At 33.1% G+C, this 16,121-nt stretch overlaps 1 protein-coding gene across 1 annotated transcript in view; it reads left to right on the top strand.

Moving 5' to 3' along the window:
- Window positions 1–5,906: 5,906 nt before the first annotated feature.
- Window positions 5,907–16,121, top strand: part of LOC124825576 (Transducin/WD40 repeat-like superfamily protein) — a 41,071-nt gene continuing 30,856 nt past the window's right edge. The window contains 2 exon segments of the mRNA XM_047298220.2: window positions 5,907–6,036; window positions 6,732–6,950. Coding sequence (XP_047154176.2) covers window positions 5,992–6,036; window positions 6,732–6,950 — 264 coding nt within the window. The 5' untranslated portion in view covers window positions 5,907–5,991.

Raw genomic sequence — 16,121 nt, forward strand, 5'->3', positions numbered from 1 at the left:
TGTACTAATTTGATTGTTATTTTGAGGTAAATTTGACTGGTGCTTATTGTAGTGTGTTAATGTTATGGTTACTTTGAAGTTGATTTCAGGATTGTAATATTTTAGGTTTGGACTTTCCTTGAGCTAAGACAATGATCCTATCTCCAAAATATTCAACTGAATCAGGAGATAAGACTTTCAAATTAATGTAAGATAATATACATTCGTAAATGATTTCAAGAGAACAAGTTTGTATATGGGACTTATACCTATTCCCTGTATAGATTTGTTTTGTATGGTTATATTGTTTGGTAACTTTGTTTTAGATGTATTTCAAACCATAGTTATATAGTTATGGTTAAATTTAATTGCAGCATGACGTTGCTTTGATTTTGTAATCGATTACATTACGCATCATGTCTATATTTTAGTTTAAGTTATTCATTTGTAATAGTGTATGTTATTTCTGTTTAGAATGTTTTAAGCTCGATTTCATTTTGTTCTCATTCCATAAGCGTCATTAGATTTGCTTTTTAAGCTGTTTATATTTGCATGCGCTTTTATTTAATAAATTTAACTTTAGATTCATGTTGCTAATTTTGTACAAAGATGAGGTTTCATAATCTAAAACACGTATTATCTCTCGATAACTTTTTTTCTAGACTTCCTCCCTCTTCTCTCTAAACTTTCAAACTTTTGAGTCATCTCTTTGACAATCAGGAAATACCTAGGTAATTTCGGCGATGATATCTTCAACTTCATTGATCTATTTTTTAAAAGGAGTAAGTTAATTTCTATTCTTTTCTTGATTTGAGCTTCGTTCATGCATGTGAGAAGATTATTTGATTGCATGTATAATCCTAGAGTTCCTGTGTATTCTTTAATAATCATTTGTCCTAATAGTCTACTTAAATCAAAAATCCATAGTTTATAAGTATAAATAAAGTTTTCTGAGATGAGACATGTTACTTCTGTATAAAATGTTTTAAGCACGATTTCATTTTCTTCTCATTCCATAAGCTATCACTTGTCATTAGATTTACTTTTTAAGATGTCTATATTCCATGTGCTTTTATTTCATAAATTTAACTTTAGATTTACGTTGTAATTTTGTACAAAGATGAGGTTTCACAATATGTTTGAATTTTATTTTAAGTTTAATTTTATTTTTTTACTAATTTCATATGTAAATATCTTTCAATTATCTTTATCTTTTAAAGACAGTATACATATAATATATATATATATATATATATATATATATATATGTGTGTGTGTATGTTTTAAAAATTATAATCTCAACTTCATGTTCTAATTTTGTTATGAGATTAATTTTGCAATATGTGATTTAGGTGTTGGTACTAAGAGTTCTATTATAAGTGTTCATAGATAATTAATTTCATTATACTTTCTTAAATAAATAAGGTTTAATTATACAATTAATTTCGATTTTTGGTGACTCAAATGGATTCCTCACTTTTGTTTGTTTCAATTGGGTTCCTAATAGTGAAAAATATAAATAATCAAGTCATTTCTATTAGTTTCATACTCACATGGTTAAAGAGGGTGTCACGTATTTTTTTTAAATATTTTTTTTTAAATTTTTATTTTTTTTTATCTTTTAAAAAATAAAAAATTGTCACATGGTAAACTAATATTGTGCCACATGGCATTAAGAGTGCGACGTGACACTAGCATTATCATGTGTCACTATTATCTCATGTGTCATTGCATTAGTCTTGTTTTGATTTTTGTATTTTTATTTTGTTTTAATTTTTTTTAAATTAAACAATTTTTTTCCCCAAATTCAAACAAAATTTAATTTGTATATAAATATTATAGAAATATTTTTATTACAATTGATATTTTTATTAAATATTTTTAATAATATTAAGATTATTTATATTTATATTTAGTTAATTATATAAATGTTAATTATGTTGTTTAAATATACCTGTAAAAGTTAAAAAAAACTCTGAACTAATTTCATTTTTTAAAATAAATTGAAGAAAATTGTGTGAAAATTTTAATTAATGTAGAAGATTGTGAAGAATAAACAACTTTTAAAAATAGTTTTCACATAAATTTTCTCCAACTTTTTTTTTTAAAAAGTGAATTTTTGGGTCAATAATTTGTTCACTAAATCACATCATTTAAAAAATTTACAGGAGTTAGGTATTTTTAAAGAACATAATTAACATTTATAAAATTAATTAAATATAAATATAAATAAATTCAATATTTTAAAAAATATTTAATAAAAATATTAATTTTAATAAAAATATGTGTAAATATTTATTTACAAATTAAATTTCATTTAAATTTGGAAAGAGATAAAATTGTTTAAAAAAAATATGGACTAAATTAAGACAAAATAAAAATAAAAGAACCAAATTGAGACTAATGTAATAACATCTAGCATTGTGTCTCACCACCTCACACAATGAGTTTGACATGTGACAATTTTTTTTAATAATATATAAAAAATAATTTAAAAAAATATAAAAAGTTACCAACTAACACCTAATATTATCCTTAACTTTGTTAGTACAAAACTAATAGTAAGGACTTGATTAATTTTTCAATGTAATTTTGAAAAGCCACAACAAATATAATTAAACCAATAAACAAAGTGATATTGTTCTATGTTGTATATTACTAGTTATTACGAACAACAAATCACGATCCAAATTAACAAATTTGTATAATAGTTCTTCTCTAATTTTAATAATGATCCATTGTCATAAAGAAATGCAAGCTGGACAACATTAACCAAGAAGGTTTAGCAAGAGACAATCAAAATGGACAAAGGTTGAACTACTTCTAAAGTTGTTTTTTATTTTTTTTATCAAAGTGAAGATGTAAACCCTTTAATATATGGGATTTGTAAATAAATAATTTTGTTAACGTATCAATAATTTATTTTTAATGTGTTATAGTAATTATTTTAATTGTAAATTTTGTTTTATTTATGTTTTTTTTTATTTTATTTTAATTATATAAAGTTACTTACATGAATTATATTACATGACAAAAATGTAACTTGACGTTTTAAATAAATATGTAAATATAGTTTATATTAAATAAAATTAACTCTAAACTGAATTTTGTAACATCCCAAAATCTCACACTTGATAATTCATAATTGATATATAAATCTCACACTTGATAATTCATAATTGATATAGTTTAAGGTAACTTTCCATAATCTCACTATTGATAATTCATAGTTGATATATATGTGTGTGTGTGTGTGTGTGTGTGTGTGTGTGTGTGTGTGTGTGTGTGTGTGTGTGTGTGTGTGTGTGTGTGTGTGTGTGTGTGTGTGTGTGTGTGTGTGTGTGTGTGTGTGTGTGTGTGTGTGTGTGTGTGTGTGTGTGTGTGTGTGTGTGTGTGTGTGTGTGTGTGTGTGTGTGTGTGTGTGTGTGTGTGTGTGTGTGTGTGTGTGTGTGTGTGTGTGTGTGTGTGTGTGTGTGTGTGTCATATAAGAATTATGTGAGACACCCTCATACCATCATACAACAATCGCACCATAGATATTCATCCCATCATACCACAATTCCTAATAGACACTCATCCTACAATACCCCATAAGCACTCATCCCACAATACTCAATAGACACTCATCCCACAATACTCAATAGACACTCATTCCACAATACCCAATAGACACTCATCCCACAATACCCCATAAACACTCATCCCACAATACTCAATAAACACTCATTCCACAATATCCAATAGACACTCATTCCACAGTATCAGGATAACCTCCAACAACAGGACCGTCAACATCAACATAGACACAAATACCATATCATTACAGAATATCTCCACGAGACTCATACCATGCTCATATTCCTCCTCAAGTCATATTATACCATTACAAAATCCCCCCATAATACTCATATCATGTTTAGATGCATAAATTCAAATCCAATATAATAAAATACAATCATCACAGAAATCATACAAAATGAATATATCACAGAATAAATTAACAATACTAAAATATGACCATAAATGATCATCGGAGAAGAATCAAATGTTTGACGAATCAAGCTCACCATAAACGCCAGTACATATGACTAGTCACAACTTACTGGATTTGACCAGTTGCTCTATGATCAAGGATGTACCAACTTCGATTTTTAAGATTCCTCTATCCTACCATCACAATTATAACCTTAATATAAACGTTCTAGGGAACTAAGGAGTTGAATCTGGCATAGCCGGTTAGACATCTTCTTATCCTTCCAGAAAGATGAATCCATCACATATTTTATATCAATTGAGTATATTACATAATAGTTTAACCGTACTTAATGTGTTTAATAGGATTTAAGTTAAAAACCTATCGAGTAGACTTCTAGGAAAGAGAGGTGTGTCACCATGGACAACTTAAGTACCAAGTCTTTCCTTAGCCAAAGTGTTCCTCAACTAGTTTTTAACAAATTTCTTATTTACAGATTCAAAACAACAACATATAATATTAACACAAAAATTAAATATAGATAGATATATACTAAGCATATATGTTTTTCATTAACAATATTCACACAAAATTTCAAGACATGAATAGTAATAAAATAATACTAAATCATAATATAAAAGCTTAGAAAGGTTAACTCCCCTACCTCTATTTCAGACTTAATCTCTTGCTCAGAATTTGTTTCCCCGAAAATCCTGTAGAACCTCTACTCCTCTTGCAACTAAAGATTTCTCACTTGATTCTTCCTCTCTTTGTGCAGAATAACCTCCCAGGTTATTTATAGTATAAAAATTTTACTATTTAACAATTTTTTAATATTATTTTATTATATTGATATTTTAATCACCACTTGACATATCTGATCCCTCAAACAAAAAGGTAGAAAAGAGTTTGAACCCATGTTCTTGAAATCACCACAAATTTCTACCATTTAAGCTACCAAAATTTCTTATTTAGCTTTCCACATTTTATTTTTACATAAACTTATTAATTATATTTTCCATTCACAAAGAAATTTATTACTACTAGTAATAAAATTGTTACTATTAAGGTAAATATTTTTCATGGATCTTACAAATTTAAAAAATATACATTTAAATTAATTTACATCATAATAATAGTAAAATTAATAATAATAATAATTAAAATAAATTTATAAAATAATAATAATAAATGAAATAATAATATAAATACATTTATATTAATAATAATATATTAATAATATTAACAATAGTAATAATAATTTTTACTGCAGAAATAATTTATTTATCTTACAATTTCATCTATTATTTTTTTTAATATTTTCAAATCCAAGCAAAGCATTAATAACAATTAATTATTAATAATATAAATGTAATTGACAAAAATGAGACATTTTTATTGATTGTAACATTTTAAATTTATGCCTTTACATACTAAATTTAAACTTCTTATTTATAACAATAACTTACATTTTCATTGTTTTACCATTTATATTTATTATAATAATTACATTCTTCGCCACAACAATATTATATTCAACGTATGATAATTATTACATTTTAATAACATTTAATTATATCAAATATTCATTTAAGCTATTCATTTCTTTAAACATTATCTAAAATAATTCCTTAATGCATCAATTTAATTATTATTATACATGTTAATATTAAAAAATCTACCTATAAAAATACATTCAGTATATTACAATATAGTAATATAATTATTTAACTATTTATTTAAATTATTAACCTTATTACATCTATTTATTATATGTAATATAGCAATTAAATATACATATTTAAAACTTATTTATTTAATATAAATAATAATTATATTATTTTATTAAAAAATACAGAAAAAACGAAAAAAAAAGAGAAGCGTTCCGTGAGTACGTACGGTTTCAAACTAGTTTGTACAAAATTCCCGCTTCTCTCTCTTCTCAGTCTCCATTTATCACTCAAAATTGAATGATAGCATGCAATGAGAGCTTCGTGAAGCTGAAGATGCTCTGAGGATTCCAACGTTCTCCAGAGACAATGAAGGCCACTCGCAAACTCAACAAACCCGACCCAGTCTCAAAGGTTTCATTTTATTGATTCATTTTCAAAACGAAGTTCAATTTTTTTTTTTCATTTTCCAACCTATTAAGCCTATGCATTTTTGAAGTCGAGCTAGAAGCTGTTTGTTGAGCAAAATTTCACTGTTAATTTGCGTGATTATGAATAATGAGTTGTGAATTTGAAGCCCAATTCACTTGCAATGGCTCTTCTGGGTGTTACGTAACAATGTGCCTTTTGAATTATGAACTATAAACCCTAAGAATTGTTTGTTTGTCAATAAAATTAAACTAGAAGCCGTGGAAGGAAAAGTTTTTTCCGCTTAATGGTTGTGTTTTTTGTTTTGCGTAAAAGTCTGAAAAATGGGACCTTGTTCAAAGAGAATGTAATTCTTGCCCACTTAAACTAACAAAATATGATTCATGGTAAATTTGTGTAGTGCGTGGTATTAAGTAGTGTTTTGTTCCCTAAACCAACGCGTTATTGCTCTTGGGGGCTCCTTATGTTTGAACTTTTTTGAGTGATATGCATCTTGGTTTTTAGGAAAATAAACCTTAACTCTGTTTGTTTCCGTAACAATTTGAGCTACAAACGGCGAGTTAAGTTAAATTTTGGTGCATAATTTGTATATTGGACCGTGATTTCTTTTTCCTTCTCATAACCAATGCACAATCGCGACTCTCAGTGTTCCTGATATTTGTAACTTTCGCCCCTTTCAGCTGGTTTTGGAGGAGGTGATTGGGTTGACAACAAAGAATAGCAATGGGTTAGCTTCAAATGCCTTGAGCTCCAAATGTGCTTATTTGGCAGGTTCCGTGGTGGTGATATATGACATGAATTTGGGCTCTCAGTCACACCTCATGGTGTCTAATAGAATGCCAAAGCCTTTGAGCTGCGTAGCTTTGTCACGAGATGGGCACTTTGTTGCCGCTGGAGAGGTACGAGTTAATTCTCATAGCTCGGTTTTAATATTATTTCTCTGCGCTTTCACGTAGTAACCAATTTGAAATAAGTTCCATACGCTATAAATAATATATGTTCGTCTGGTTGAATTAGCACGAGGATGGCCATTTTGAAGGGTGGACTGACTATTTTTTTTTTTATTGCTTTTACAATTCTTGAGTATATTGATTTTTATTTTCTTTATAATATTTGATGATATTCCATTCGATGTCTGAGGGTCTGTTTGAAATTAGATTGAGGAGTTTGACTGAGTAATGGGATGGCTTTTGATTTCTAAATTGTTAGATATAAATGTTTATAAAAATGAGTAAGAAATGATCATATGGTTACTTAACAATCTCTCATTTATCCGACGCAGTTTTCTTTTTTCTTAACCATGGTATTAGTATAGATTATTCAATACCGAAAGCAATGACTAACATCGTCACGGACCTTGAACGCACACAATGTGGGTATTCTTCTTACAGTATGGTTTATTTAATACACAGTAACATTTTCAGGATTTGACTGAGCCACTTAGTTAAAGGTTGCAAGCCACTTGGTTAAAGGTTGCAAGCCACTACTTCTTGTGCCAACCACCCTTGAAGTGCGACTTATATATATATATATATATATATATATATGTTGGAGTTTAAACTTAATACCAATTAGTTATAAGATGAAATCTGTATCAAAGTCAAAGTCTATATAACTGGAACAATACGTTCAACAATCAATAAATTTCACTAAAATTAGTTCTAAATCATGATTCTGATACCATATTAAAGGTGAACTTTAAACTTAACTTGACCTCACAAAACCAGCTTATAAAGTGAGGTTTGTATTCACTTATATACTATAAATTGATCTTATCTCTAGTCGATATTGGACTTTCAACAATAATTGTTCATAAGATGAAATTTGATCGACAAAGTTGGGAAGTTCCACTCCACATCACTTCCCTCAACTCTTGGAGTGTGGCTTATATATCTGGTGGACAACTTCACTTAGTGCCAATTGATTTGAAAGGGGAATTTGACAGACCAAACACAGATAACACTCTTTATGTGCTTGTGGTGCTATTGTCTAATTTAAGTTGACGTGTATATCAGTTTTTTAGCCACCACGTCATTTTTTTAAGCGTGTTTGGTGTAGCTTAAAATTTTCATTTCAGTTGGGTTTATAGGATAAAGAAAACTGTTTGAGAAATCTGTTTCGTAGTTGGGGTATTATCAAATTATGATTTTGAAATATTACAATGCCTTCCCTATGTAGATTATTAAATTGCCTGCCGTCACATCTACTTCTTAAATTACATTCCTCTCTTTTTAGAGATTAATATATTATACTTTAATCCATTTTAGTGTGAATGATCTTATTGGGGACAATTATTGGGGACATCGAAACTTATAGAAGACAACAAATTTTTTGGATGAAGTTTTTAAGTAGTGAAGCTGAAACTATGGATGTTTAAAACCTCATTTCGTCTTTTAAAGATAGAATCATTTATGTAGTGTTCCAAATCAAAAGCAATTAATGATGACAGTCAATGGTAAAAGTTTCATACTGGGGAAAATTTTGCCTTAGAGGCTTGTTCATAGTGGCTCACCATCTGTAAAAGGTTTTTTTCACGGAAATGATAATAGTACATGTACATAGGAAATAGTATTGTCTTGTATCTCATGGTCAAATGGATTTAGTGGTCTTGCGTATTAGTGTCTATAAAGTTGTGCTCAATTAATTTTAACCCAAGAATCTAGTAAGAGGCTATATGTGTTGATGCCTTGCATAGCCTATGCACTGCATTCTCTTGAATGGTAAAGCTTTCCCATTTCCTTCCCTAAATGTCTCTCTAAACCATATTGTCCTATCTTTGTGTAAACCCCCAACAGGTTTGTTTATCTTAAAATGGACTGTTGTGGACAAACATTATATCAAATATAAGCTTGACAATGACGTGATTTGCACCCATATGTGTCGACTTAAGGACAACTTGCATACATACTTGTCAAAATATCAAGACAAGAGAGCATATGAGAGATTTCTTTGCTTAGAATTGCTTAATTATATTATGCAACCGTCTTTTCTTAAATAGGAAACATATAATATTTTTGCATTAATATTGAAGATTGCAAGAGATATGCAAAGGGAAGGATTATAGGAGATTTCCTATTTAGAGGGAGTAAATGTGAATAAATCCTATTAATAATCTATTAAAGGTAGAAAATAATAATCTAATAAAGACTAATAAATACATAATCAAATACTTAACATCCCCTCTTAAATTGATGTTGGTAAGTCATCTGGCAACAATTTGCCAACAAGAAGCTGATGATGCTGTCGAGACAAGGTTTTGGTAAATATATCAGCAACTTGAAGATCAATGCAGATGTAAGGTAGAGAGACGACAATGTTGGTCAATGATTCCCGAATATAATGAAATCTACTTCAATATGCTTGGTACGTTCATGAAACACTGGATTTGCAACAATCTAAACAGCACTCATATTATCGACATGAATAAATGTATTTAGGTTGAGAAAATCCAAGCTGCTCCAAAAGACCACGTAACCACATAACTTCATCACAAGCAGATGACATTGAACGATATTCAATCTCAGTAGAAGATTTATAAACATGGTTTTGCTTCTTACATTTCCAAGAAATTAAGGTACCACCAAGAAACATACACCAATCTGTAGTAGATCGATGAGTATCTAGACAACTTGCCCAATTAGCATCACTGTATGCCACAAGTTGTAAAGATGAGTCTTTGGGAAAGAATAACCCACGTGTAGGTGATCCTTTAAGGTATCAAATAATGCGGCGAACAACAACAAAATGAAAATGACGAGGATCAGGCATCAATTGGCTGACCCGATGAACAACATACAAAATGTCCTACCAAACACTAATACAGAGTGGGATCTGACAAACATCTCCTTCATTTTTCTAGTATTTGACATTGACTTCCATAGGAGTATCAACTGACACAGTTCCATTTAATCCCTCCAATTGAATCAAATCTTGGATGTACTTTTGTTGGTTTAAAAATATTCCATTGGATTGATGATGTACCTCCAATCCTAAAAAATAGGTGAGTTGTCCAAGATCTTTCATGTGAAATGTTGCATGTAGCTTAATGTGCAATTTCTTCATTAAGTCATGATCAGTTCCTGTGATGATGAGATCATCCACATAAACCAAAAGAAGAACTATACCAGTGGGAGACTTGTGAAAGAAGAGAGAATAGTCATATTGACTCTACATGAATGAGAACTAAAGTAGAGTAGTACAAAACTTCTCAAACCAAGCCTGAGGAGCTTGTTTAAGCCCATACAAGGAGCGGCGTAGTTTGCAAACATAAGTAGAAGAAGAAGGAAGCATACCTAAAGGAAGTTTCATGTAGATTTCTTCTTTGAGATCACCGTGAAGAAAGACATTCTTCACATCCATTTGATGCAATGGCCAGAATTGAGAAGTAGTAAGAGTAAGAATTGTTCGAATTGTAGTAGTTGAAAATAAGACTGATTTATTATTCTCAATCATGAAAAATACATTTTCATATCCTCTATTTGAAATAATCTAATTCTCCTAAAAAGGAAAATAGGGAAACTAGGAAAACAAAATAAAATAAAAGATTATATATCTATTTCCTCTAATTAGGAAGATTCTAAAGATATTTTCTCTAATTACAACACTCCCCCTCAAGTTGGTAAATGAATATCAATCATTCCCAACTTGCCTACAAGATCTTGAAATCTACCCGGAGGAAGCCCTTTTGTAAAAGTATCTGCTATTTGAAGTTCTGTAGGAACATGAGTTGTAATCGCAAATCCTCTGTCAAGATTATCTTTGATGAAATGTCTGTCAATTTCAATGTGTTTGGTTCTATCATGTTGTACTGGATTATGGGCTATGCTCATAGCAGACTTATTGTCACAGTGTAGTTGCACCGGGTTCTTCACTTTGACTTTAAGATCATCCAAAATGATTTTCATCCAGAGTCCTTCACACATTCCTTGAGCAAGGGCTCGAAATTCAGCTTCTACACTAGAACAAGATACTCTATCTTGCTTTTTGCTTCTCCATGTTATCAGACTATCTCCAAGAAATACACAATACCCAGAAGTAGATTTTCTGCCAGTAATAGAAGCTGCATAGTCAGCATCAATATATATCTTCATAGTCAATATGTCTTCCCTTTTGAATAATAACCCCTTTTGCTGGACTTGACTTCAAGTTTTGGAGAATTTTGTCAACTGCTTGCATGTGTCTCTCTCTTGGATCATGCATAAATTGGCTCACTACACTCACAACATAAGCAATGTCTGGTTTTGTGTGTGATAGATAAATCAATTTTCCTACCAATCTCTGATATTGGGCCTTCTCTATAGGAGCACTTTCTTCACTTCCAATTCTGTGATTCTGTTCTATAGGAACTGTTGAGGTTCTACATCCCAGCTTTCCTGTTTCTTTGAGGAGATCAAGTACATATTTCCTTTCGGAGATGAAAATTCCGTTCTTGGAGTAGGCAACCTCTATTCCAAGAAAATATTGGAGTTTTCTTAGGTCTTTCATTTCAAAATATTGGAAAAAATGTTACTGAATAATTTAAATCCTGTGTGAGTTTATGCACAGAGATAATACTATTAGCTAATTGAGGAACATGTAAAACATCCTTCAATATAATAGATGAGTCCAAAATTATATTCCCAGACCATTCGCAACTATAATAAGTTTTGATTTATTGCTTTTACCATATGAGTTTAAAGACCCACTAAAAGGTGTCATATGGTCAGTTGCACCCGAATCAAGGATCCAAATACCTTGAGACACTTGACAAACAATATTGAGACAAATCTTACCTTTTATGGACAAAGTACATGATCCAGAGGGCTTACTCATTGATTTAACCATTGCTTCCAAGCGCTCGAGTTTCTCCTTATATGAGAAATAGAGAAGATTGGGAGAGAATATCCCTTGTGTGTGTTGCATACACATAGGGTAATTTATTTATATTGTAAGATATGGGCCAATGCCCTTAATACATAATAGACTAAGCCCAAATAACAGAAACACACATCTTAACATCTAACACTCCCCCTCAAGCTGGAGCATATAAATCATATGTTCCAAGCTTGTTACAAAGATAATCAATTCTAGGTCCTCGTAAGGACTTAGTGAATATGTCTGCCAACTGGTTGCTTGAGTTAACAAACTCAGTCTTGATATCTCCGGATATGATTTTTTCTCGAATGAAATGACAATCAACTTCAATGTGTTTGGTTCTCTCATGGAAGACAGGGTTAGAGCTAATATGGAGAGCAGCTTGATTATCACATATAAGTATCATGTGAGTGACATCTCCAAATTTCAATTCACTAAGCAATTGTTTAAGCCACACAAGCTCGCAAGTAGCTGATGCCATAGCTCTATATTCTGCTTCTGCACTGGACCTTGCCACAACACTTTGCTTCTTACTTTTCCAAGATATCAGGTTGCTACCAATAGAGACACAATATCCAGTAGTAGACCTCCTATCAGAAGGGGAACCAGCCCAATCAGCATCTGAATAACAAACAATTTTTGTATCGTTGTTAGGGCCATATAGCAAACCTTTTCCAGGTGATCTTTTAATATACTTCAGTATGCGAACAACTGCATCCCAATGGTCTTCAAATGGGGAGTTTAGAAATTGACTCACCACACTAACTGCAAAAGAAATGTCAGGACGCGTAACAGTAAGATAGTTTAATTTACCAACTAGTCTTTTGTACCGTTCAGGATCTGAGAAAGGCTCCCCCTGATTTGGTAGGAGTTTGATGTTAGGGTCCATAGGTGTCTCAACAGATTTACAGTTCATTAACCCTGTTTCCTCCAAGATGTCTAACGCATACTTCCTCTGAGATATGACAATACCATCATTGGATTGTGCTACTTCAATACCCAAAAAGTACCGGAGTTTGCCAAGATCTTTGGTTTGAAAATGATGACAAAGGTGTTGTTTCATCTGAGAGATGCCAAGATAGTCGCTTCCTGTGAGAACAATATCATCGACATACACTATTAAGTAGATACATCCAGCACTCGAGTGGCGATAGAACACTGAATGATCCGCTTCACTGCGAGACATACCAAATTGTTGAACAACACAACTGAATTTACCAAACCAGGCCCGAGGAGACTGTTTTAGGCCGTATAAGGATTTGCGAAGACGACATACCAATCCAGATGACTCCCCCTGAGCAACAAAGCCAGGCGGTTGCTCCATATAGATTTCTTCATGCAAATCACCATTGAGGAAAGCATTTTTGACATCAAGTTGGTAAAGAGGCCATTGGCGAAGAGCGGCCATGGCAATGAAGAGGCGAACAGAGGTCATTTTTGCCACTGGAGAAAAAGTATCACCATAATCCAAACCAAAAATCTGTGTGTAGCCTTTGGCAACCAGTCGAGCTTTCAGACGATCAATCGTGCCATCAGGACCAACCTTGATAGCATACACCCACCTGCAACCAACAACAGACTTTCCAGATGGTAATTGGACCAGCTCCCAAGTTCCACTTTCCTGTAAAGCACTTAATTCATCCATCATAGCTTGACGCCAACCAGGATGAGTTAAGGCATCACTCACAGATTTGGGAATTGACACAGAAGAAATGGATGAGAGACAAGTATAAAAAGATGGAGATAATCTGTGGTAATTGAGAACAGTATAATGGGGGGAAGGGTTACGAGTAGAGCGTATACCTTTACGGAGGGCAATAGGCAAGTCAGACTCAGTTGCTGGAGCCGGAGGAGACACATGAGGCGGCACCGGAAGTGAGTCATGAGGGAGACGATTACGACGACTATAAACCTGAAGGGGTGGAGGTGAAGGATGATCCTGTGGTGAAGGAGAGTCTAAAGAAGGAGAAGACAAAGTGGGTGGAGCATCACCAGGAGGATCACATATAAGAGGAATATCAACAGGAACAGGGAGAGGTACAGAACTAGAAGATAGATGTGAAAAGTAAAAAGAAGACTCATCAAAAGTGACATCAGCAGAGATAAAATGACGATTGAGGGAAGGGGAAAAACACTTATAGCCCTTTTGTGACTGTGGAAATCCTAAGAAGACACATTTGTGAGACCTAGGAGATAACTTATCAAGACCAGGACTAAAATCATGAACAAAACATGTAGACCCAAAAACTCGAAGAGGTAATGGATGCAGAGGGTCTTGAGGAAATAAGATAGAATGAGGGATTTTGTTATCTAGGACGGAAGATGGCATGCGGTTGATAAGATAACATGCTGTGAGAACTGCATCACCCCAAAAACGGGAGGGTACTTGACCATGAATAAGAAGTGTACAAGTTGTTTCAATAAGGTGTCTATTCTTGCGCTCAGCCACCCCATTTTGTTGAGGGGTATAAGCACATGAGGTTTGGTGAAGAATGCCATGAGAAGCCATAAACTGTTTAAACGGTTGAGAAAGGTATTCACGGCCATTATCACTACGTAAATTTCGAATAGAAACCCCAAACTGTGTTTTTATTTCATTGAAAAAAGATTGAAAAATAGAAAACAACTCAGAACGATTCTTCATTAAAAACAACCAAGTACATCTGGAATAGTCATCAATAAAGGTAACAAAATACTGAAAACCTAAAATGGACTTAACACGACTAGGTCCCCAAATGTCAGAATGAACCAATGAAAAAGGAGACGACGCCCTTTGTGAGACACTACGAGGAAAGGAACTACGAGTATGCTTCCCTAACTGACAAGACTCACACGACAAACTTGATAATGTGGACAACCTCGGGACAAGTTGTTGTAGTTTGGCAAGACTGGGATGACCGAACTGAGCATGAAGAAGGGATGGTGACTCCATGACAACGCCGACATGTGGAGAAGGGCGGAGATGATAAAGGCCATGAGACTCACATCCTGTGCCAATCATGTGTTTCGAACTCCGGTCCTGCAACCAAACAGAATCTTTAGTAAATGAAATAACACAATTAAGAGTACGAGTTAAACGACTAATGGACAATAAGTTGAAGGGAGACCCAGGGACATAAAGGACATGATCAATGGATATGGATGGAAAAATATTAACAGTACCAATACCATGAGATGAGACTCTAGACCCATCAGCCATTGTTACTGAGGGTAAATTATCCGGACATGACAAGGAAGAAAACAAGGACTTGTTACCAGTGATATGATCGGTGGCGCCTGAGTCAAGGACCCAAGGTCCAAGGGAGTGAGTTAGACCAACAAAAGGTGTACTTGTACGTGCAACAGATGCAGATGTAGTGGAACCAGAGTGCTGATGATCCTCATACCATTTGAGAAATTCGTTAAAGATTGCAGGTTTGTCTACGATATTAGATGAAGTAGGATGGTCTGCAGACGGTGATCAGGGAGGTGGATCAGAATTTGCCATTGCTACAGGTCGAGGAGGACGTCCATGGAGAGCATAACATCTATCAATTTTGTGGCCTAACTTGCCACAATGGTCACATTTTGGACGTCCTTTACTTGGCTTGCGAGACCGACTTCGATCATCACGTTGAGCAGCCATAACAGAGGAATCATCAGTATGAGGGGATGTCTCAGTGACGGGTTTGCTCGGTATACGCAAAAGAGCAGAACAAGTAGAAGTAAAGTTGGGTATGACAGGAGAACCCAAAATCTGATCACGGACATGAGAAACATCATCAGAGAGTCCGTATAATGCCAACAACATGAAGAACTTTGATCGTTGTTCCAATTCTTCAGCAGGAGTGGAAGCAGGAGGTAATATATCATTAAAGTCATGAAGAAGGGCATGAATTTTACCCAAATATTCTGCCATAGGACCAGGATTGCGCGGACCAATAACAATTAATAGGTCCTGACAAACACCATAAAGACGCTGAGTGTCATTGGTGTATAACAACTTCGCTTGTGCCCATACTTCTGAACATGTTTCATAGGATCGAAACATTTGTTTCAGTGAGGAGTGAATGGTGGACTTTATAACAATGCATAACTGAGCATCAATTTTCATCCAGCGGGAAGTGTCATCTATGGGAGCAGTAGTCACATTTTGAGTAAGATGATCTAAGTACCCTTGACTCTTCAACCAAAGTTTGATGTCGGACGCCCATGTTGCATAATTTGTGCCATCTAAC

This window comes from Vigna umbellata, chromosome 3 (assembly GCF_029865625.1).
Source record: "Vigna umbellata cultivar VRB3 chromosome 3, Vumbellata_1.0, whole genome shotgun sequence".
Classification (NCBI taxonomy): Eukaryota; Viridiplantae; Streptophyta; class Magnoliopsida; order Fabales; family Fabaceae; genus Vigna; species Vigna umbellata.